The sequence below is a fragment of the Perognathus longimembris genome, chromosome 1 (genome assembly GCF_023159225.1).
Source record: "Perognathus longimembris pacificus isolate PPM17 chromosome 1, ASM2315922v1, whole genome shotgun sequence".
Taxonomy (NCBI): domain Eukaryota; kingdom Metazoa; phylum Chordata; class Mammalia; order Rodentia; family Heteromyidae; genus Perognathus; species Perognathus longimembris.
This window is the reverse complement of record NC_063161.1, coordinates 155,251,789-155,276,353: the sequence shown is the minus strand read 5'-3', so window position 1 is coordinate 155,276,353 and position 24,565 is coordinate 155,251,789. Positions and strand designations below refer to the sequence as shown.

General features: G+C 58.7%; 1 protein-coding gene across 1 annotated transcript in view; it reads right to left on the bottom strand.

Moving 5' to 3' along the window:
* Positions 1 to 569: 569 nt before the first annotated feature.
* Mvb12b (multivesicular body subunit 12B) overlaps positions 570 to 24,565 on the bottom strand; it is a 148,304-nt gene continuing 124,308 nt past the window's right edge. Inside the window, exons 8-10 of the mRNA XM_048343001.1 lie at positions 20,265 to 20,320; positions 18,246 to 18,305; positions 570 to 2,075 (exon numbers count right to left, since the gene is read on the bottom strand). Of these exons, the coding sequence (XP_048198958.1) occupies positions 1,989 to 2,075; positions 18,246 to 18,305; positions 20,265 to 20,320 (203 nt within the window). The 3' untranslated portion in view covers positions 570 to 1,988. The remainder of the gene's footprint in view (positions 2,076 to 18,245; positions 18,306 to 20,264; positions 20,321 to 24,565) is intronic.

Sequence of the window (24,565 nt, the reverse complement as noted above, 5' to 3'; positions counted from 1 at the left end):
TATTCTGGAACTCAGCCTGCCGTGCTCTGGAGATATCCTCAGTTCGCCCTCTTGGGGGTTGCGTGTGGCCCAGTGGGGCAGAAGGGGGGGTACTGGGGTGGTCTCATTCTTTCTGTCTTTTCGATCACTGCCCCTGGTCTTACATCATCGCCCTTGGGTCTCTCAGAGCCCCCCCCCCCCCCCGCTCCGCCCTCCCCCCCCCCCCTCCGCCCCGGCTGTGGAGGAGTCTCGTTCTGGGCCGAGGGAATGGCAAGGCCATGAGGAAGGGCCCTGTCACAGACAATGTCACCGCCGGGACGTGGGGAGAGGTCGGAGGACAAAGTGCACCAACTGGAATGAAACAGGCAGGGGAGCCCGGAGCTCTGACCCCCCCCGCCCCCCGTGTCCCTTCTCTCAGGGTCACACTAGGCCTCTCCGCATTGGGCCAGCCACCATAGAAAAGCAGCGGGTGGCTACGAACATGGGGCTCCCAGGGCCTCAGATGCGCGGCCGGTGTGATTTTGTGCAGCCCTCTGTCCGCCCCTCTTCCCTCCCTAACCCCCCCACCCCCCGCCCCGGGCCACGGCTCCCTCCAGAGGCCGATGCTTTGACTTCAGGGGTCCCCACAAGCTGCTGGGCGGCCTCGAGGCCGGGAGGTGTGGGGTGTCACCGCCTGAGGCCACCATCCCAGCACACAGAAACGAAGATGCAGGGCCGGTGGGGGAGGCGGGGCGCCCACCAGGGGACCCCGAGGCTCTGGACCCGCCGGGGGGCTGACGCAGGTTCGTGAGGTATTTGGGGCCCCCGCCGTGGCTCTTAGCCGACCCCCTTGGCTGCTTTGAACTCCCATCCCTACCTGGCTGCCATGTCTGGCGGAGGCCACTGGCTGAGCCACCCCACGCCCGTCGGCCCGTGAGGACCCACCGTGGCCTCTCATCCAGACGGACCGTCTGGGGACCGGGGGGTGGGGTGGGGGGGTGTCGGAGGCCTGCAGTCTACGGCATTGTGACGAGCCCCAGCTGCCAGACACTGCGAAGCAGCCTGTTGGGGGAGAGGGCCGGCTCCCAGGGTGGCGGGGCCGCTGCTGCGACGGCACCAAGCACGGGGTTCACCTCGAGTCTGCACGGCACCAAGCACGGGGTTCACCTCGAGTCTGCACCTGACACGGGAGGAGTGGCTCCTGGCTGGGAGGCCTTGTTCGTGACGCGTCCGAGCCGAGCCTCTGCGCCGGTGTCCCTCGGGGCTGGGGCCACCTCAGGGCGGAGGCAGGCAGAGCTGTGGTTGGCAGGTGGCACCCTACGAGGAGCCCTTGGGGGGTGGAGAGTGCGGAGGAGCAGCGCCTGGCAGCCACGCCCACATCCAGGCGGGCACGCGTCACGGTCACCGCACCAGTCCCCGACGTCCAGTGTGTGACCCGCCGAGGGGTCCACGGCTGCGTGGCGTGGAGCAGGGCCTGCTGGCTCCCCCTCAGGGTTGCTGTAGAGTCCGGGGGAGGGGGGGGCTATGGGTAGCCCTGGGTCAGAGGACATCGCATGTCCTGAGGGCCACCCCTGGGGTCCTCAGGAAGGGCAGTGGGTTTGTGGGGTTCCCACGGGGGCGGGGGGGGGCAGGAGAACAGGAGCCAGCGGGCGTCCCTGGGCATCAGGAGTGGCTGCCTGGCCCTTGGGGGTGACTCTGGGCGGGGAGGATTTGCGCAATGGTCATCACACAACACGTGGGGGGGAGCCGCTGGTCGCTACAGCACACACAGATTAGTCACGATTATGGACAGTGTCCCCGGGGAGGCCGGGGGGGGGTCTCGTCAAGCAAGCCGAGGACCGGGCGGGTCGCTCAGCTGCCAGTCTCCGGGGCGGTGGGCGGGCACGGGCACGCTGAGGGAAGGGCCGGCTGGTGCCGGGGAGGGGGGAGGCAGGGGCGGGCGAGGGAGGGGGCGCCCCACAACCCCAGCCACCCTGTCAGTAGTGTGGGCACCAGGCAGAAGGTGTCTTCTCCCCCAGATGGCCGGCTCCTCAGGACTGGGGGATCTGCTGGCACCGGGTGGGGCTGGGCGGGAGCCGGGCGGCCGCGCTCTGCTCCGTGCGGAAGCTGTACTCGTACTGCGGGAAGAGCGAGACGGGAGGCGCCGTCAGCGCAGGGGCCGCGGCGAGGACCATGGCGGAGGGCTGGGCGGGCCCGCGGGCAGTGCCTGGACACGCTGCGCGGGGACGCGGGCCCCATGGGCACACACCGCCGGGCAGCAAAACAACCGGCCCATGCCGTCAGCAAAGCCGTACCAGCACCTAGCACCAGGGCAGACTCCCCTCAGCCCACAGGGTATTCCTCTAGTTTCTGTCTTGGGGGGCAGGTGGGACCCCAGGCCGGCCCAGCCACTGGGCCCTGGGGTTTCCTGGACAGGCACCTTTGTGGAATTTCTGAGCACTATGCATGGAGTCTCGGGAGTAACAGGAGGACGCTGGGAAGGCCCTCCCGAGTTGCCCTCTGGCACTCCACACTGTCCTCACCACCCGACTGGTGAGGGCCCTGCATATCACCCAGCTGGGCCCAGGCAGCTCTCAGCTGTGGGCTGTGGCCTTGTCCTGACCCAGGATCGCAGCCCTGACCCAGGATCCCAGCCCTGACCCAGGAACACAGCACTGACCCGGGGTCACAGCCCTGTCCCAGGATCCCAGCCCTGACCCGGGGTCCCAGCCCTGACCCGGGATCCCAGCCCTGACCCAGGAACGCAACCCTGACCCAGGATCCCAGCCCTGACCCGGGGTCCCAGCCCTGACCCGGGATCCCAGCCCTGACCCAGGATCCCAGCCCTGACCCAGGATCCCAGCCCTGAACAGGATCCCAGCCCTGACTCGGGATCCCAGCCCTGACCCAGGATCCCAGCCCTGACCCGGGATCCCAGCCCTGACCAGGATCCCAGCCCTGACCCAGGATCCCAGCCCTGACCCAGGATCCCAGCCCTGACCCAGGATCCCAGCCCTGACCCAGGAACGCAGCCCTGACCCGGATCCCAGCCCTGACCCAGGGTCCCGGCCCTGACCCAGGATCCTGGCCCTGACCCAGGGTCCCGGCCCTGACCCAGGATCCCAGCCCTGACCCAGGATCCCAGCCCTGACCCAGGAACGCAGCCCTGACCAGGATCCCAGCCCTGACCCAGGATCCCAGCCCTGACCCAGGATCCCAGCCCTGACCCAGGATCCCAGCCCTGACCCAGGAACGCAGCCCTGACCCGGATCCCAGCCCTGACCCAGGGTCCCGGCCCTGACCCAGGATCCTGGCCCTGACCCAGGGTCCCAGCCCTGACCCAGGATCCCGGCCCTGACCCAAGGTCCCGGCCCTGACCCAGGATCCCAGCCCTGACCCAGGAACACAACCCTGACCCGAGGTCCCAGCCCTGACCCCGGGGTCACAGCCCTGACCCGGGATCCCAGCCCTGACCCGGGATCCCAGCCCTGACCCAGGATCCCAGCCCTGACCCAGGATCCCAGCCCTGACCCAGGAACGCAGCCCTGACCCAGGATCCCAGCCCTGACCCGGGATCCCAGCCCTGACCCAGGATCCCAGCCCTGACCCAGGATCCCAGCCCTGACCCAGGATCCCAGCCCTGACCCGGGGTCCCAGCCCTGACCCAGGATCCCAGCCCTGACCCAGGAACGCAGCCCTGACCCGGATCCCAGCCCTGACCCAGGGTCCCAGCCCTGACCCGGGATCCCAGCCCTGACCCAGGATCGCAGCCCTGACCCAGGGTCCCAGCCCTGGCCCAGGATCCTGGCTCTTCCCAGCCCTGACCCAGGGTCCCAGCCCTGACCCGGGGTCCCAGCACTGACGCAGGATCCCAGTCCTGACCCAGGCAGAATCCCAGCCCTGACCCAGGGTCACAGCTTTTGGGGGGTGGCAGGGCGCGCTCAGCCCCGAGTACAGGCACAGGGGAGGGACAGGTGATGGGCATCCTTCCCTGCAGTGGGGGTACCGTGGGGTCTGCCAGCCGAGGTGCAGGCGTGGGGCCCTGGGGACAGCCTGGACACGCAGCCATGGGGGCCTATGCGCCACAGCAACCAGCAGCTTGGTTTACGTCTGTGGGCAGTAGACTTCTTGCATAAAGCAGACCAGCACGGAGCTGCCGTCTTTGGGCTCGGCCACCACAGGGTGGTCGCCTCTTAGGGAATATACTCACCCCATAGGAAAGAGGCTGCAGACCCCGCCCGGCCACCTAGCCCCCTGCCCTTCAGGCACACCGGCCTAGCCCTCAGATCACCCACAGCGAGCCACCCATAGCAAGGAGGCCATGGGGTCAGCACAGGACTAAAAGCCACCTGAGGACCGAGGTCGGCCTGTGCCTCAAGTGAGGAGGAGAGGAAAGGCTGGACGCCCTCGGGAGACCTCGGAGGACTCACCTCTAAGGCGGGGCACAGCCTGGGGCCCCCGGGAGGGGGCTGAAGGCCACTCCTGACACTGAGCAAGCCCCTTGCTACGCATCAGCCTGAGCCCCCCCACCCCCCAGCAGCCCCAGCCAAAGCAGGTTCAGAAAACGGCCAGAACAACACCGCCACCTGGTGGCTGCCTGTGCAACACGCAATCCCGTTCCCTCCATCCAGGGATGCACGGGGACCTCCCAGTATAGGCACGAACTCCATGCTCCCGGCCCGTGACACGCACTGGCCACTGGCCAGCAGAACTGGATGGACTCTCTCTCTCTCTCTCTCTCTCTCAGCTTGCTATCTGATGCTTGCTTTTGCTCACTGGCTGGTGCTCTACCACTGGAGCCAGCCCTCCCCCCCACCCCGAGCCTCTACACTTTCAAGGACCTACCTCCCAGGTGACTGGAAGCCAGGGGTCCGTTCCAGGGACGGTTTGGGCCACTCCAGGACCAGCCCCAGGGCCAGAAGAGACACGGAGGGGGATAGCGGGGAGGGCAGGCGGGTGAGATGGGCACACAGGTGGGAGGGGGGCAGGGTGGATCAAGGGTAGAGAGGTGGGGCGCTCACTCTGAGGGTCAAGAGGAAGCCCCTAGAGCAGGCCTAGGTGGAGGCGTGGTGACCTCAAGAGTGGCTATCCTGCCTCTCTGGGGGGGCTGCCAGCTCTGGGTGTCAGGGAGCCCACAGTCAGACCTAGCCCTGGCCCAGGGTGCTCTGGGTGGCAGGTGGGGGAGTGATTGGTGGGGCAGGTAGAGGGGCCTGATGGGAAGTCCTGCCGCCCGGCGGGCCGGGAGGAGGACAGGGTCTCTAGGGCATGGCCGGACTGCTTCCTTTCCTTTCCTTTTCTTTGCACTCGGCGACCCTGGGGGAGGGGTGCACAGCCTGCCTCCCTTGGGATTTTCTCCCCCTCCCCGCCCCGCCCCTTAGGGTATCTTGGCTGGAGACAAACATCACCCCCTTGTTTTCCCTAACTCCCCAAATGAAATTTCAACATATGTCCCCCGACATAATCCCCCTTAGGCTGTGGATAACCTTCCCAGACGCTGTCTTCCATCCAGGACTGCTCATCCCAAAAATGTTTGCCCAAGAGACTAGAGCTGCTTCTGGAAGGCCTTTCACTCCCTTGGGCAAACAGCGAGTACCTTTGAAGGTGGATTTGGGCTCGGGTCTGTTTACTCAAGACATTAGTCTCCTGCATAAGGAAAACCTGCACTCGAGTACAAACAGCAAATCCTTTTTGAATTAAAATTTTTTTTCAATTAAAAAGCATTTGGTTCGCAGAGCCCCGTCCAGCTGAGCAGCCGCCGGGACGGGCGCCCTCTGGTGGTCAACGGCTAGCACTGCAGGCACCAGCTCAGCCCAGGCTCTCCCAGGACCCAGGAAAGAGATGTCACTGTCAGGGGCTTTCCTGGGGGTGGGGCTCCCCGCAACTGAGGACCTCAGGTCTGCGAGGTCCTCATACCCAACAAGGCTCTGCTCCCCAAAGGGGAAGGAAGGGACCTGGGCTTCAAGTGGCCCCAGCCTTACTGCGATGAGGGTGATTCCCTACCCACCCAGGCATCATGAATAAAACCACCGAGCCCGGCCCGGTTCTGCACTGAAATCCGCGCAACCGCCCAGTGCCTGGGCCCACGAGGCTGGAGGAGCGTCCCGGGCGGGGGGGTTCCCTCCACACCCCTTTTTGGTGCCAGTCATGGAGCTTAAAATCAGGGCCTGGGAGCTGTCCCAGCTCTTTTGCTCAAGGCCAGTGCTCTACCACTTGAGCCACAGCTCCACTTCTTTTTGGTGCTTAACTGGAGCTAAGAGCCTCATGGGCTTTCATGCCTGGGCTGGCTTTGAACCATGATCCACAGATCTCAGCCTCCTGAGTGGCTAGGACCACAGGCGTGAGCCGCCAGCACCTGCCTGGCACCAGAGGATTCTGATGGCTGGGCAGGAGCAGCCCAGCCTGACAATGGCTGCTTGAGGGCAAGAGAGGCCAGCACGCTGGGCCCACATTCCAGACCCCCATATTCCAGCCCCTCTTCCTCTGCCAAGTCTGCATCTTCCCTGCTAGGCCGGGCCTATGGGATTGTTGCTGACACCTGTACTTTGCACACGAGGGAATTGAGGCCTGAGGAAGGATCTGACCTGTTGAGGTCCAGAAGGGCCGAGGGGGTAATGCTGGCCGGGGCCAGGCGTGGGGAGGCCCTAGGCAACCGCTGAAGACCCGAGGCAGGCAGGCAGCAGGGACTGCGGTGACTCTGGGAAGAGCCTGGAAGGGAGTGGTCCAGGGGGTGCGCCTGGAGGCCCGGCCTGGGCAGGTGAGGGAGGGAGGGAGGGAATAAGGAGCTGGGCCACAGAGAAGCCTGGGAGCTGGGAGGGTGGGCCTAGGTGGTCATGGAGGCCGAGGGCAGGAGCTGGGCAGGCGCGGAGGGAGGTCCTGCCCCGTGGCCCACCCCCCACCTCCAGATCTGCACTCTTACTCTCCTGCCCTCTCCTTCTAGGCCTTTCCACAGCCTGGGCACCTGCCCCAAGCCTCAGGCCCAAAGCTTCTGGCTCGCAGCTGTACCCCTGCAGGAACCTCCTCTCTGAGCCGCGTCCTTCCCCCACCCGGCGCGGCACGGCTGCTGCCTGGCCGGCTCGACGGGGTGCAGGCCGCTTAGTGGGAGCTTCAGCATCCCCCCCCCCGCCAAGCCCTTGGCTCCCAAGTGGCTCTGCTCCCGGGGGGGGGGGTGTCTGGAAACCCCTGAGTATGTCCACTGCTTTGGGCAGCTTAAGGACAGGCGGTGGGCCACATCTGGTCGCTGCTCCGTGGGAACCTTGTCCCTTGCCTGGACCACAGTTCCCCAGAGGCGGGGGGCCTGGACGGAGATGGGGGCGCTGGGCCCAGCCCGCTTTGCCCGGAAGACGCTGTTCACATACAGGTGGGAGAGGCAGACATGAAGGACGCTCTGTGCATGGCAGCAAAGTTCTAGAATACTCGGGAGCTGAGCAGAATACCTTGTACCATACCTGAGGGTGAGACCCCGCCACTTGGGGCTCAAAAGCCCCGCAGGTCAAGAAGTGACAAGGTGGCAGTCCTGAGGACTGCAGAGAGGGAGGGGCCGGATCCGCCGTCCCCTGGGGGGGGGGGAGGGCTGCTCCATGGTCCTCCCTGTGCAGGGGGGTAAACTGAGGCTCAGGAAGGTTGAGCCATCCATCCAAGACCGCCTAGGGACGGGACACAGCAAAGGGACAGCTGCAGCCGGGTCAAGGTGAGGGGCTGGGGGGGGGGGGGCTAGCGCCCTTCCTGCTCTCCTAGGTGGCCAGTGGGGCTCGGCGGAGAGCAGGAGTCGGGCACTGGGAGCCCCAAGTTCCCTTGTGGCTATGGGAGACCTCGCACTGGACAGAGGGGCTGCGGACGGCCCACCCTGTGGCGTGTCTGGGGACTGGGGCTTGAGCTCAAGCCTGGAGCTCCACCACTTGAGGACCGAGAAGGGGGGAGGGGGAGGCGGGGGGAGGGGTGACCGTCCCGGTCCAGAGCTCTTCTACCAGGTCCCCTGGAGCAGCACGGGGCCTTGGCAGGCTTGTCAGCACTGAGCCTGTCACCGCTGGGAGTTCAGAAGACACCCCTACCCTGAGTCTGCACAGAGACCCCCCGCCCCTTGTCTGCTCCCCGAGGCTGGGCGGCCTCTTCTGTGTCTCCAGTGCGGGTGGAGGCGGAGGCCTGGAGCGGAGGAACGGAGGAGGGAGCGGTGGGGTGGGGGGTGGGGGGTATTCAGGGAAGGGGCTGGCCAGGCCAGGCAGGACACTCTGGGTGACTTCAATCCATTACCAACAAGCCGGAAGCAGGGCTGTGCCCCGCGTGGCAGCATGCCCGCCTTGACGGGGAAAAGCGAAGGGATGGCCCCCAGGCCTCGAGTTCAAGCTCTGGGGCTGAGCACCGCCGACGGGAAGATGGCCTCGAATGCCGGTGACCCCAGACTTCGTTCAAAGACACGGTGGTTCCAGAAGGTCAACCTCATACATCGATCCGCTCCTGGGTGTGCCAGGCGCGGCCCTCCTGCTGCAGGCCCCATGGCCGGCCACCCCGCCTGGCCAGGACCTCACCCCGGGACGGCCAAGGATGATGGGGACCGACTGCAAGGAAAGGCTGCGATGTGAGGATCCTAGTTCAAAGCCAGCCTGGGCAAGAAAGTCTAGGAGACTCAGCTCCGATTAACCACCGAGTGGTAAGAACACCAACTAGCCGTGAGCACAAAAGCTCCGGGACAGCACCTAGGCCCCGAGTTCAAGCCCCAGGACCAGCGCGCACGTACACACACACACACACACACACACACACACACACACACACTCTGAGTGGTTCTTGTGCCCACGACCATTCCAAGCAGGGGTCTGGAAGACAGACTGAGATGGTCCAGGGCTGGGCAGGAGTCCTGGCAAGGGGTTGGGGGACAGGAGCCCTGGGCACCTGCATACATGCCACAGCTGGGCCAAAAACAGCTTGAGGACGCTGCTGTCACCGATGGGTATGGCATTTCTTGTCTTCTTTCTCTTTTTCTTGTCTTGATGCAAGTACTGGTGCCGGGACTCAGGGCTTTGCGCTCTCTCTTGGCTTTCGCCACTCACGGTGGGTGCTTTACCACTGGAGCCAGGAACAGGAGATGAGTTTCATGGACTTTCCTACCGGGGCTGTCTTTGAGCCGCGATCCTTAGATCTCAGCCTCCTGGGGAACTTGGGTAACAGGCGCGAGCTACTGGTGCCCACGGAGGTGGCATTTCAGAATTCATCTGACATCACCCAAAAAAAAGTGAGCCCTTGGAATTTCTCCCTTTTTAGATTATTTATAGAAACTATTCTAAGCAATCCTAATTTCCAGCATAGGCTTCTGGGAGGAAAGGGAGAAGGGAGCACTCTGAGGACGTTCTTCCCCACTCTTGTCTTCATGCTATTTTCAAAGACAACAGCACCTATATGGCTGGAAGCTCCCTTCCCCTTCCCCTTCCCTTCCTCCTTTCCTTTCCTTTTTCTTTTTTGCCAGTCCTGGGGTGTTGGGTTTTAAATTGCCGGGCTAGCTCTATCCCTCCCCAACACGTGGGGAGGGGTCCTGGGCTTATCTAACTCTTCCGTGTGGGATCTATACTCACTCTCTCACGCCACCCCCCCCGCCCCCGCCGGCTGGTAGGGTTCTGACGCGGGAGCGGGGTCCCGGGTGCCTCGGTTCGCGTGTGGGTGCCAGAACCCCTTGCCCGCCAGCCCAAGGAAGACATGGGCGCGTGGGGTCTTGGAGAAAACCTCTAGGGCTTCTGTTTATTCAAATGAGGAGCCCCCCAGATACACCCCCGAGGGCGGGCACAAGAGAGGGATTGCAGATTGGTCACAGAGGGCTGTCCATCAAGTGATGTCAGGGGACCTCCTTTGGGGGCGGAGGCCCAGCCCCCCAAGGATGGGCCCCTGGGGTACCCCTCCATTACACATGTGCTCGCCCCAGGAGCAGGGCTTCTCTTCCTGTCAAAGGCAGGAAGGGGAGGGGCAGGCCAAGGTCAGCTGTGGCCCCTTAAAGGCACAGCTGACCCCAACATCTGCTACTCTTTTTTTGTTTGTTTGTTTAAATTAAAGGCACAACTGACCCCAACACTGGGGCTTGAACTCAGGGCCTGAGCACTGTCCCTGAGCTTCTTTTGCTCAAGGCTAGCACTCTTCCACTTGAGCCACAGCGCCACTTCCGGCTTTTTCTGTTTCTGTGGAGCTGAGGAATGGAACCCAGGGCTTCGTGCATGCTAGGCGAGCACTCCACCGCTACCTGCCAAGGAGCAAAGCTTCGCCTTGACTTGGGTTTTGCACGAGCAGGTGTGTCACTCATGTAGCTGGGCCAGCTACCTCCCTGTCTGGCCAGTCCCCTTCTGCGGCCTTCCCCAGGTAACCAGCACGTGGGCCACCGTGCGGGGACAAGGCATGTGAAGGGTGGCAGGGGGGGACACCCCCGGATTCAGGATCGGGGCCATGTCAAGACAGCCCAGCGCACGCAATTGTGCAGGAGGCCCTTCTAGAAGCTCTCGTCCATTGCTGGCGAACACAGGGAGGGAAGGAGGGACAGACAGCCAACCGGTTCTTTAACATGATGGAAAGAAGCAGAAGAAGCCAGGAGAAGTGAAAACACAGAACGCCCAGCACAGCCTAAAGAGAATCACCAGGGGCTCCACAGACAACTCCGTCCAGCCTGCTGGCAACACCAGAGGCACACCTGTCCCCAGAGAGACAGGCCACGCTGGCCGCCCATCACCCCGTTCATGCACAGGCTCAACGAAGAGCCAGCAAAAATGGCAGAGGGTGTGGCGGCCCATACCTGTGAGCCCAGAACTTGGGAGGCAAAGGCAGGACTACATCAAGTTCAAGATCAGCCTGGGTGACATGGTAAGACAAACCATCTCTCATACATATGGTAGACTTTTCAGAGCCTCCTCCCCACTGGAGATCTGAAAGTTCACCTGGAAGCACTGAATAATCAGGCCACTGAAATTACGGAAGGGCGTGTGTGTGTGTGTGTGTGTGTGTGTGTGTGTGTGTTAAACTTATTAGAAAGCTGAACGATCAAAAGCAAAGTGTCAGTAATGTAAGAAAGAGGAAAGCCCAGTGCAGAAAACTTTCGCAAATTCGCTCACTCGTGGACAGAGGCAACCAAAGTAGCATTTGGAAATTAGAAGAAAAACAATCCGTTAATCTGAAGAAAACTGGGGGATAAAATAAAGGCAGTTCTAGACCTTTCTAATATATTTCAGATGGATTAAGTTGTTGGAAGGGAGTTAAGATTTTACTACGTAAAAATATAAGGGTTAAAAGCATTACAACAAAGTAGAAAACATTCAAACAAGGATAAATCATCATGAAATGTAAAAGCTTTTGTATAGTGGTTTTTTTGTTTATCACGAATGGGGGAAGATATTTCTCTCTCTCTCTGTGTGTGTGTGTGTGTGTGTGTGTGTGTGTGTGTGTGTGTGTGTGTGTTTAGGTACTGGAACATATGACAAAGAAACTTGGTCATGTTTGTATGACCTATCTCCATATGGGCATATGACCTTCCTTCCTTCCTTCCTTCCTTCCTTCCTTCCTTCCTTCCTTCCTTCCTTCCTTCCTTCCTTCCTTCCCCCCCCCCCCTCCCTCCCTCCCTCCCTCCCTCCCTCCCTCCCTCCCTCCCTCCACTGGGGTTTGGACTCTGGGCCTCGTGCTTGCTGGGCAGTGGTCCTACCATTTGAGCACACTTCCAGACCTGGTTTTGCTTTAGTTTGATAAATTGCTTTCAGCAGGACAGTGTATCTTGTTTTTGGCTAGGCCGGCCTCATTCCTCAGTCCTCCTCCCTCTGCTCTCTGAGTAGCTAGAATCACAGATGTGCGTCGCGGTGTCCTGTTTGCTTGTTGAGATGGGGTCTTGCTAACTTTTTTTTATTTGTATGGCAGAAGCAAGTGGTTTAGCCTCAGACTGTGATCCGATCTCTGCCATCTGGGTTTCTAGGATGACAGGTATGCAGCACCATGACCGGCCCAAGGTTTCTATCTTAGAAACATGCAGAGCTATTAGAAATAAATAAGACAAATAGGCTAAAAGAAAACAACTGAGCCAAGAACCCCCAACAGGAGAGATTCACAAGAGAAAGGCAAGCGGCCCATAAACATAGAAGTTCAACTTTAGAAGTAGTTAACTAAACAAGGTCAAACATCTATAACACCAGTGATGCTTAGCTAGAAGGAAGGCCAGGATGTGGAGGAAGGTGCTGTCACGCCCCTCCGGTAGGCATGTCCTTTCTGGAAGGCAAAAACGGAAATGTGCATTCTCCCAAAGGAAGGCCTGGATAGCAAAGGCAGACCCAGGGTGGCGTATTCCATACGGTAATGGGGAATAATGGGGAATACTGCAAGTCAGTCGTTGGTGACTGGTTAAACAAGGCCTGGCATAATCAGAGGAAATTCTAGGAAGTGAGGGGAAGGGTACAGAAGCTTGGGCCCAGGGTGTGTGTGTGTGTGTGTGTGTGTGTGTGTGTGTGTGTGTGTGTGTGTGTGTGTGTGTGTGTGTATCTGTGTTGTGCTGCACCCCCAGGGCTGGGTAGCAGGGGGCGCTCTCTATCCTCCGTGTTCCTATACCATTTGCATTTTTGTACATGTTCTCTGCAGAGGAAAATACTAATTTTTTTTTTAAAGATTCAGACTGGCAGGGTCACTGTTTGAGACAGTAAAGCTTCACTTAGGGAAAGGGGACCGATCTGATCAGCAGCATGAAATGCTCCAAGTCGGCAGCGGAGAGTGACCAGCCCAGGCTGTCACGGGGGACTAGGATTCCTCTTGTGTCTTCACAATGGCTACTTCACTAATTCACTAGGTTTCCTTAAAAAAAAAAAATCTAGTTTTAAACTAGGTGCCAGTGGCTCATGCCTGTGATTTTAGCTACTCAGGAGGCTGAAAGCTGGAGGATGGAAGTTTGAAGCCAACCTGGGCAGAAAACTCTGAGCCGCTCTTATGAACTGGAACTGGAGGCATTGCTAGAGTGGCCGGCACACACACACACACACACACACACACACACACACACACACACACACACACACACGTTTTGACAAACAATAATTGCGTTTTATTGCAGATTAATTCGGTCAAGCTAATCAATGTGCCCATCACCTCCCAAAGTAGCATCTCTGTGTGGGGAGAATGCTGGGTTTCTTTGTTTCAGGCTGGAACGATCCCAGCCCAGTGTGAGCTCTAAGAATGTGGGTGCGGCACGCTCCGGGTCTTTGTGCAATCTATCAGAGGGAAAGTTAGTTGGTACTGACTTAACTAACCTTTATTCAGTAAACAAAGTAGGAAGATGTCTCTTCCTTCAAACAAATGAGCTCCCTGACTGAACAACAAAGCAGTGGAACGGATGTGGGGTGGTGAAATTCCAATTTCATGAGTAGACAGACAGGCCATGGATTTCCAGCTGCAGTCCAAGACTCGACCACTAGATGGTGCAAAGTGACCACATAAATTTTGTGGCTGCAATGGGGCTCGGCACCAAGTTCCTTCACGTTAATAAACGCAGGGAAAGCTTCCCCAAAGTAGAAAGCACCGGCAATTGTGCGAGCATCTGAACATTTTTGCCTCCATAAAATTGGGACTCTGCCATTTCATTATGGGCATAAAAGCCTTCTGCCTGACTTTCTTCCTGTAGGATGTACACTCTGAAGTCCAGGGTGACCTTGTATTATCTGTAGCAGGCCGGGACTTAAGGTCCAAAAAAGTTGAATTTGATAATTCTTTCTGCCCTTCTGCTGCCAAGTGAGTTTTCATTAACTTCACCTCCGTGTCGTGACGTAAATGCGAGCGAAATCGGCCCCCAGCTAAATAAGCAGTAAGCCCCATTTTTCAACACACAAACACATAAAGATGTCAGCTCAAACTGTTTACTAATTAACACTTAAAAAGACACAAATTAGATATGCGTGGCTAAGAGCAATTATAATCAAGACGAATTTCTCTAGTCATTTGGGAACTGGGGAAAAAATGCCTAATTGCTGGAACCAATGTTTTAAAAACTGAAATCACGCCAGTTAGCAAATATGTTCATTTAAAGAACATTGCACGTGACTGCACTCCTGAGGACTGACTGCAAACACAAGAACAAGGAAAATATTTAGGTATAAAATTAAAATTTTAAGCTCCCTCAGATTTATAACTTCTTCATTAAATATGTCTGCAAATAGCAAGCAGCCCATAAAAACCTGTAGCAATTAAGTGGTTAAATGAACTGCCTCCCTTGTCAATTTTAAGGGACTGATTAATAATAGATCGTCCCTTTACTAATTAGACTCTCCCTCGTCTTGCAGCTTTCAAGTTCAATGAAAATGGAGGCTGTCTGCTCCACCAGGAAGCGAGGTAGGCTAATGAGCGGGCTCCTCACCACGCGCGCGTGTGTGTGTGTGCGTGCGAGCGTGCGCAGGGCCAGGGCGTGGGCCAGCCGGGCAGGAGGGGACCCGCTTTGCACGGCGCTGGGGTGGAGGGTGCAGATTCCCCAGCCACCGAGTGTCCTACGGCCACTGATGTGGCTGCTCCCCATTTAGAAGGCTTGCAGATTTTGCACAGAATGCACTACCCGGGCCCTGCCTCCTGGCACTGCATAGATCTGGCCGGGCTGGAATTGGGGGGGGGGGTGGGCGTGGACCAGGGCAGGGGTGCAAGGCGATCATCAAGGAGAGGGGATGGTGGTGAAGGCTGTGCCTGGCCTGAGTGCCGGGTGAGTGGGGACCCCGTTGGGTGAGTGGGGACCCCGTCGGCTGGGGGAGGTTTATTTGTCTGTCTTCTCACGCTTCATCCCTCTTCTGCTAGCCTGGCAGGATGCCTCAGCCGGGCACACACCCCTGGAGCAGCAGGGAATTGGGGCAGGGGAGGTCTCAGAAAATGGGGGCAAGGCGGGAGGCATCAGGATGCTAGTGGGAGCCGGAGGAAGAGCAACAGCTTTGAAGTTTCTGAGGACTTCCTTCATTTTCTACTCACATCATTCAAAGCCCAGGCAGGAGCTGAGAGAGGACTCATCTTTCCAACCGTATTACACACACATGCACACACGCACACACATATATAGTTGTTGCTTCTTTGTAACACCTCTCTGGCACGTATATTGGTTTTAACTTTACAACATGACCTTGCTCGGGTATGTTAAGGCGCCAGTGGCTCGCGCCTGTCATCCTAGCTACTCAGGAAGCTGAGATCCGAAGATGGTGGCTCGAAGCCAGCCCAGGCAGGAAAGTCTGGGAGGCTCTTATCTCCAATTCACCACAGAAAAAGCCAGAAGTGGGCGCTGTGGCTCGTGGCAAAGCGCTAGCCTCGAGCAAAGGGAGCTCAGGGACAGAGCCCAGGCCCAGAGTTCAAGCCCCAGGACCAGCACAAAGAGCCGAAAAAGGAGAAGAAAAAAAGAAACACACGTGAGGACCCTGTGCACATGGCTGGGAGCAGCCCCGGGCCAGGCTTCGCGTCGCCGTGGTGGGTGGCAGTGACACCGGGCACCCGTGGGTGGCACCAGCAGGCCTCTGTCCCGGCTCGAGGCCCAGCAGGCCCTGCCCCAAGGTCAAACCCAAGGGCAGATTTGGATGCCAGATCTGTGCTCCGTCTACACAGCACCCTTGCCTTGCTCAGTCTTGGGGTGCTGCCAGGTGTGTGTGTCCCCTACCTGCTCTCGGTGTCCGCAGCTGTGAGGACTAAGTCATGTTCTGCTTCCAGGGGGTTCGGGGTGCGCGGCCTTCTTACTGCCAGGCGACACTGTCCCCATGCTGCCCCTCAATGCCGGTGGCCGGGGCCTCTTGGGTGCTGGCGTTTAGGGGAACTCATACTCCATTTCTGGGGGTCATTCATGAGGTGACCGTCCCCTCAGGCCAAGACAGGGCCAGCAGGGCTCCGGCTTAAGCTCAGGAGCATGGAACAGAGTGGGGGGAAGCGCCTGCTCTGTCAGGCTGGCGTGCCCACCTCCAGGGACAGGGGTTCGATTCCCGTACCTGGGTGCAGGGGACACATCTGGGCCCCACTTGGCCCTCCCGTTGGCTCCGAGGAGGCCTGGTGACAGCGCCTTCGTTGTCGGGGTCATTTCTGTGCTGCCTCTGCATAGCAGCATCGTGAGAGGGGCTGGGTGGGCCGGGGGCAAAGCCGGCCCTGAACCCCAAGGCGGCTCTTCCGTTTACTTAGTCTACTTCATCGTATCTGCTTGGTTTTGGCTAAATGATATCACATACCAAGACTTACAGAGAGCAAAGCACATTTCCAAGCTGAAATCCCTGGGGCAGCCAGGCTTGCTGGGAATACAAAAGGAAAAACGAACGAAAAACCCCAAACCAGTTCTCTCTAGATGACACCTCACGCTTCTAGTCCAGGGGTAACTCTGCCTTCCAGGAGAGCCTGGCTAGCTCTGGGGAACCCTAAGCAGCTCCAGGAGACACCCTGCCTGCTCCAGAGACCTGAGCGGGAGCCGTGGCCGCAGGCCCCGAGGGAGGGGAAACCCCGGATGCCAGACGCAGCATCAGACTCCCCGAGATGACCCCCACGGCTGGCCTGGCGGCCCTGACAGCCGTTGACTAAGTGAAAGCCCCCCACATCATCCCGACGCCACGTCGCGCGAGGGTCCAGCGGTGCACTACACACACACACACCCACCACACACACACACACACACACACACACACCCCAGCCAGCTACTTCAACAGCGACACAGCCTCTTCCATGAAAGGAAGTTGCACCGCGGGCACTCAAAGTGCCCGATCTGGGCACTTGGAGCAAGAAGGGAGCCGCTCCCAGGTGGCCTGGGCCCGGCGCCTGCACCCCGATGTCCCCACCTGACCGGAAGACCTCCTCGGAGGAGCACGATCCCATGGATCTTCCGCCATTAGCAGAGGATCAACCTCAGCCTTGTCCTGGGCAAGACACCTCACTCACCTCTTGGAGCCAAATTTCTGCCTCTGGTGGTGGTGGGTGGTGGTGGTGGTGGTGAAATGAGGCAGCTTGGCTGACAGCGATGAGGTCCACCAAGCCCAGAGATACATCCCTAGCCCACGTCGGAATTAAATACGCCTCGTGAGGCCCACGGGGAAGAAAACCTGGCATGGCTGCCCTCTCTGTGGCACCCCCAGCCCCCCCAAGGATGGGCTGTCTGCTGCTGCCGGCCTCTCCCCAACACCCCTCAGAGACAAGTTCCAAGGTTACTCCGCCTTAAAGGAAAAGGGAGGTGACCTGGCCCCCTACTAGGGGCTGGTCCAGGTGTCTGTCTGTCTGTCTGTCTGTGGTCCGTCTTTAATGAACCCAGGTCTGCCTGACCTCCCACTTCACAAAGGCTGTGTCCACAAGGAGGGGGCCCTAGAGCCATCGCCGCGACCTTGCTCGCACAGAGGCAGGCGTGAGCATCTAGGCCCGTCTGATCTTCTCATGTCGTTGGCTAGCCTTCCTCCCAGGTAAGGAACCAGAAAACAGATCAAAAAAGGGAAAAAAAAGTGTGCATAGATGACAATCAGGTTCTTATGATTTACTGAAAATCAAAGACAAAGGGGTGTGTGTATGCATGTGTGCGTGTGTGTGTGTGTGTGTGTGTGTGTGTGTGTGTGTGTGTGTGGTTTTGGTCTTGCTTTTTGCCCTGACAGGTTTGGAAATTTGTGATAGTACATTGATTCAATTTCCCTTGATTTCAGCCATCTTTCAATAATGCAACCTGCTTGTGCTAGCTGGGTACAACAAGAGAAAACCCCAAGGAACTGAGAATATTGAAATGGTTCTACCATTTCCATCTTTGAGACAGATGTTCCTCTCCGAGGAGAGCTGGCGCCAGCACGTAATGGCCTCCTGCACACAGAGGACGACTGGCTCTTCCTGAGAGGAGGAGGGGGACGTCCGTCTCCCCGCCCCCCCCCACCCCCGCCCCCACCTCTCCTCGGGACTCTGATACTGGACAGCCTTGCTTTGTAGCAGATAAACAGCCCAGTGTACTCAAACCAGGCCGCCCAACGGGGTCTCCACCCGCAAGGCACTCAGACATTTTCCTTCGAATTCCAGAGGTCTGGTCAAAACCCACCCGCCCCCCCCCCCACCCAAGATCCCTTTGTAGCAATCAATAAAACAGAAGGGGGATGAAGGACAACCTTGCATCTGAACCCCGGCCTCCTCTGCTGAGCTCAAACGCTGACCCTCCCAGCTCTGCGCCTAGAGACGAGCACTGGTCGTGTTCCACTGGAAGCAGGGAGTCGGGATAGTCAGGTACTTTTCTTAGGCAATACACGCGTGAGATGAAGGGCGCCCAGTTCCTGCCGCTCCTGTCTCAGCCTCCAATGGGGGTGTGTGGGGGGGGGGCAGGGTCCCAGGCCTGCCCATCGCCGCTCGGGTGGCTTACTTACCTCCTTTTCAATTTCTGCTAGAGATTTGATGGTGATTCCCAGGAGGTCAAAGGGCTGCATCTGAAAGAACAGAGCAGGTCAGTGGCTGGAACACACGCGTTCCAGTCCACTTTCCTGCAGGGCAGGTGTGAAGTCTCAAGCCCCCTCCGGCAGGGAGCTGGCAGGTGGACTGTCCACTTGCTAACGAGGCCGGAGGAGGAATCAGTCTGTCGGCTGGGGACCACTGCCTGGTCACAAACCCGGGTGGGTCAGCGTCTCCCAGAAGAGGGAAACCAGGGCCGGTCAGCTTTACCTCACTTCTGCTGCTGTCAGAGGAAAAAACCGTGGGTTAAATCACCTCATCATTTCCTGGTGAGTGAGCTGGGTCCTGGGGGCTCAGGCCTGTCATCCTAGCTACTCAGGAGGCTGAGATCTGAGGATCAAGGTTTGAAGCCAGCCAAGGAATGAGAAAGTCTGTGATTTTTTTTCTCCCCATAGGCCATGGGGCTTGAACTCAGGACCTGAGCACTGTCCCTGAGCCTTTGCTCAAGGCTAGCACTCTACCACGTTGAGACACAGCACCACTTCCAGTGTTCTGGTGGTTAATTGGAGGTAAGGGTCTCATAGACTTTCCTGCCTAAGCTGGCTTTGAACCTTAATCCTCAGGTCTCAGCCTCCTGAGTATCTAGGTTTACAGGTGTGAGCCACTCCCTGGTGCTTGGCTTCTGTGAGACTCTTATCACCCACGTGTGTGCGTGCAGGTGTGCACACACACACACACACACACACGCAGCGAGTGAATTACTCAGGCAGGCTTGACCCTGGGCCGGGGCCCGTGTCTGTGGCCCTCAGCACTTGCTGAGTTAGAAGCAGCCCTCCTGTGAGGGCAATGTGGGGACAGAGCTGTCACGCGAGCCACCCCACCCCACCCCCCCACCGCCATGTTCCTGGGCTGCTCTTCGGTCAGCCAGTCTGGCTCTGTGAGCCGCGAGCCGAGCGGGGCGGTGCGGGGACGGGCGGCCTGCCCGTGCTGCCCGGGTCCAGCGAGGTCCAGCTGCTACATCATTAGGCTCTGACGACTCCACTAAACTTCGCCGGCTGGAGCAGGGGAGCAGGGCAGAGCCGCCTCTCCTGGGGAGCGGGAGGGAGAGGCGCCAGCGTCACCATGGCAACGCGGCCCGGGAGCGGAGTCTGCGGAAGTTACTCGGGCTCCGCATGTCACGTCAGGAGCATTTTTCAAGATTAAGCTGCTTACCAGAAGGGTTCAGAGGAGGCCTATTATATTTCAGGAAAATGGAAACTACAGAGCAGGTCAACTCGCAGGCCGGGTGGCTTTAAGCTGGGTCCAAGAAAAACACGGAAGGGGTCTTTAACTGGTGCCCAGACTGGGGCCTCCGCGCTTTCTATCGGGAGGGATAAAAGCCAGAGGCAAGCTTATGGTTTTGGCCTGAGACATAGACCCACATCCCCAGGGAAAGGCCACTGCCATCCTGGGGGGCCAGGCACCATCTGAGAGGGACCCCCCGGGCTGGGGTCATGGTGGAGTTTCTCGGGGTCTGCATTCTGGCCTCGGGTCCTGGCTGCCCCTTGGTCCCTTCTGACACCGACGAGGGCTGGGGGCTTGTGTGCGTGCTCACAGGCTGACAGCCAGAGGCACCCTGCCCCCCCCACCCCCCCGGGAAGCCCTGTACACAATGCAGTTACGATGGCAAAATGGGACTGGCTCCTCGCTGCCTGGATTGCCACCACTGACTATAAAAGAAAGCAAATGACTAGGCTGAACTAGGCAAACAGAACCAGCCTATCTAAGGAAGGCCCATTTGCCATCACCCTGGAGACAAAGGTGCGGCTGCGGGGTGTGGTGAGCGCAGGGTCTCCAGGGAGACCCAGGCACCGCTCACCGGGCCTCGCTCCCCTGGCTCCCAGCAGCCCTCAGAGGTCTGGGCAGGGGATGGCTTTCAGGGGGGAGAGAGGACACACAGGCAGAAACAATTCCCAGAACATTGCAGGCAGGGGAAAGGGATCACGCAGGACACTTACGTTTTCGGGAACACAGGAGAACTTCTCAGAAATCATAAAAGGCACGCCATCCATTGCTGCAAGAGGAAAGGAGAGACAAAGGCATTAACGACACCACAGGTGTTCAGGAACCTGAGGTGTCCACCCAGAGAACACCTGGCTGGAGCCGGGTAACCACCCAGTGCAGGTGAGAGGGCAGGGCCTGACCCCATCCGGAAGTATCTGATCTCCAGGCCACCAGGGCCTGGGAACAGGCCGGGAGAGGACAGGGTGCGCTGGAGGCCAGCGGGGGCACGTTCACTGGACATTCTCTACGCTGGGAAAAGCATCGTGGGAAGTCCAGGCAGAGGAAACAGTAGCTTTGGAGCTGGCTGAGGTCCAGGAAGAAGAGGGCGTGCGTGTGGGCTCAGCCGCTGGGAGGGGGACGTGCCGGTCACTCTCGTTTGACTCTCACTCAGGGCTGACTGGAGCTCACAGGCTGCTCGATTCTAACAGGACACAAGGGAAAGGCCTGGGATGGGAAGCCAGGGGTCCGGTGTCGCAGCTCCTTTGCTGCACCCTCAACTGCCACCCTGCAACCCACAGGGACCTCTGCGTCCTCCTTAGGCACGTGGGAGGCGGGCACTCAAGCCTGAAATCCTAGCATCCCGGGAGGCCGAGGACAGGAGGATCACAGTTTGAGGCTAGTCCAGGAAAAATCTTCACGAGACTCTATCCCAATCAAGAGCAGAGTGAATCATCCTGGAAGGGCTATGGTTCCAGGCCAGCCCCAAGCAAAAAGGTTTCCACCACCCCCATCTCAACAGAAAGAGCTGGGTACGGGATGGAGGTGTATATCTATTATCCTCACTGTAGGAGGAAGTGCAAATAGAAAAAATAGAATTTAAACAGCCCAAGTGTGGCCCTATCTCAAAGACAACCAGAGCATAAGGGGAACTTGAGATCCGGTTCAAGTGGTAGAGCACCTGCCTAGCAAGCACATGAGGCCCTAATTTCAAATACCAGCAACCTCCCAAACCCCCAAGCAAAGGCATCCACGGAGAAACACCACTCTTGGACTCCTATGCCAGGGAGGAGTCTGAGGCCAGGCCTGCCAGGATCTTCCTGGGAGGGAGAGGTGACAACTCTAATGCCAGCCAAGCTCATTCAGTTCAAGGGAAGGGGGACCCAGGATGGAGGGAGGCAAGAGAAAGGAAGAAACCCAGGTCACACTGATGGGCAATGTAAGTCACATGGCTTGGGTTAAGCTCTGCCCACCACCGGCTTCAGGGAAGTGAGTTGAGGAGAGAGAGGAGAGAGGAGAAAGAGGAGAGCGAGCACCCCAAGAGCATGCCCGGCCTCTACAGTGCTGTGGAACCGCCTCTCATGGAAGGCAGGTCCCAGAGTGGGGCCACTTGACTCCGACAGACACCTGCTGTGACTATCCCCTAAGAGAAGGGCCAGGTGCTAGGACAAAGCACGGCACCTGGCCCCGAGAAGAAGAGAGAGCCCCAAACCTTAAACACCATACATTCCAGCACCCTAGTGACATTGGTGCACGGCCTCGGGCACTGCGGCTCCTGACTCCTTGCTGACCCAGGCCTGGCGCTCAGCTCCAATCACTTCTGATGATTCTGAGATGAGGAAGAGGAGGCTCAGAGGCAGAGCTTGCTGACATCACTCAGGAGGTGGGGCTTGCTGACTGACATCACCCAGGTAGGACTCAATGACCCTAGACCCCTGCCTTGTGCTATTGGACCCTGACCACAGTAACATTTGGCTGTACACATGTATACAAATCACGCAGTAAGATCTCCATCATCTCATACGAATTAGGACATGTAAGATAGAACACATTTACACTGTGTATGGACTGGTGGCTGTCGTTTTCAGGGGCCTCTCCTAGCTGCCAAGACTGGGGAGCAGGGGCAGGGTGCAAAGAACTGTGCCCTCTGCCCGCTTCCACTGCGGGGTCCTCTTAAACCCCCTGGGGAACTAGGGGAGCAGCTGGCCGACACTGGGGTGTCCGTCTGTCTCCGGCATACTTCTGGTGGGCCCTAAGGTAGTTTCTTCCTGTAAGAACTTGAGGTGGCGGTGGGGAAGAAAGTAGGAGTGACGCCATTACAGACGCGCCCTTCCCACAGCGGTTCCCGCAGGAGGCAGCTGGAGGTGCCAAGGCTGGGATGCCAAGGCCGGTGCACTCTGCCTGGGCTGGCACAGCAGAGGGACACGGCCAGGAGCTGCTTGCACCCAATCCTGACCACAAGCTGCTGTGTGGAAAGCCCATGGAGATGGGTCCCCTCGGCCTCAGAGTTCACAGCAGGACAGATGTTCCTCATACCCTAAAACACACCCTCAGCTGGGCGCCGGGGGACTACTCAGAAGGCTGAGATCTAAGGATTGCGGTTTGAAGACAGCTGGGCAGGAAAGTCCCTGTGGGACTCTTAGCTGAGCAAAAGAGCTCAGGGACAACACCCAGGCCCTGAGTTCAAGCCCCACCACCACCACCACCACCACTACCACCAAAACACTCTCAGAGGAAAGAAAGCCAAGGTCGCGGGCTGCTCAGGAGGCACCGGGCTCCCAGCCACAACCAGGGCTTGGAAGAGAAGCAGGGACGGCAGGAGGTGGTCTATACTTGCTGACATGGGGGCCCGTGGGGGGGTTGTTACTAGGGCTTGAACCCGCCGCTCCATCTCCAGCTCTTGGTGGTTGACTAGAGGTAAGAGTCTCACAGATGTTCCTGTCCAGACTGGATTTGAACCATGATGCTCCAGATCTCAGCCTCCTGAGTGGCTGGGATTACAGGCGGAGCCTCTGGTGCCCGGCTGACCACATGTCCAATGCCACCCACGTGGATGAGATGCGTAAGCACAGTCGGGAAACGTCAAGGCGAGGAGAACCCCTGCGTGGCTGGCCTAGGCTGGATGAAGAGATCACTTAGACCTTGAAGGGCCTCTCTGAGGGGTGCCTGAGTATTGCCAGCTATTGAAAGACACCTGGGGTGCACCTGCTAGAGGCTGGTGGATGTCTGGGAGGACTGGGTATAACAGTGACACCCCGTGAAGGTCTCTGAACATTAGGGTCCTGGGGTACACTGATGATGGCTGTCCACAGTGCAAAGTCCTGGAGTTGAGGTCTGCCAGGACCACCTAGGAAGAGACGGGGAATAACACGAGGAGAGGGAAGAAGACACAGCTGTAGCTGAATACACCAGCAGTGGGGCTTAGCTATTAGACAGGGGGTGCCAACATAAAGGCCACGTATCCCAGTCCTGGTGCCCGGACCGTACAGCCATCGGTTCATTCTGGGAGTCCTGAAGGCCAGGAAAGAGAAGCACCTGAAGCAGATCCCACGAGGGAAAAGCAGCCGCCACCGTCAGGTGGAAGGGATCTGGACACTTTGTTCCCCAGGACTCCTGATAGCACCCTCAGAGCCCAGCACTGTGCCCAGCCCACGGGAAGGGCAGCCAGAGGAGGGAGCCCGTCCAGCTGAGAGCCAACTCCAGATGGACCTAAGCAAACGTGAGCAGGGCGTTGTAGGGCTGTCACAACAGGAAGACGGCTTCGCCTGCCTTGGGGAAGAGGTGCTGGGCAGGGTGGGGCCAGCTGAGCTGCTGCCCAGCATGGAGGCAGGGGGTCACCTGCTGGGGAGCCAGGGAGGGACTGCCTGGGTTGGGCAGAGCGGATCTGTGGGACTGCTTAAATCCTTTCTAATTCTACAACATCCATTTCTACTCTCCTTATCTGGGCAGCCTTTCCACATTTGAAAGTATCCAGAGGTTTGCCAAACATAATTCTTAAAATCAATGGCACATATTTTTCACGTTCCCAAAGACTGCTCAATAAATCATCTCTATGCTGGCTTCCTGTTGTGGGGGGGGGGCAGTGTCGTGTTTGCATTTACTTCTTCCCGCTCTCCTTTTCTTCATGAATGCTGCTCAGGAAGAGAGACACTGGTTCTGGCCATCTTAGCAGCCAGTTTCCTGCCGAGCCTACTCAGGGTGACAGAGTCAGAGCTCTGCGTGAGAGGCCACAGGCTCACTCTGCCCTGGCCTGTCAATCAGAAGGGTTAGGGCGGGGCTTCTCCCCCTAAGATCCCCTGAGAGGTGCTTAGTCACAACCCAGAAGCAAGGGTGGTTGCCTGCCCTGCCAATGATGGCATTTCCAAGGGCATGCATGTGGGTCCTTTCTCCAGGCCCTGAGGCTCCCAGGATGACATTAACAAGAGCCCCTTCAAGCCAAGGAGGTAATGGAAGTTCTCCCTTAGCTCCGTTCTACAGAAGAGAAGAGGGGAAAGGAAACCCACATTTCCGAGCCACGTACGTGGCCACGAACTTGCAC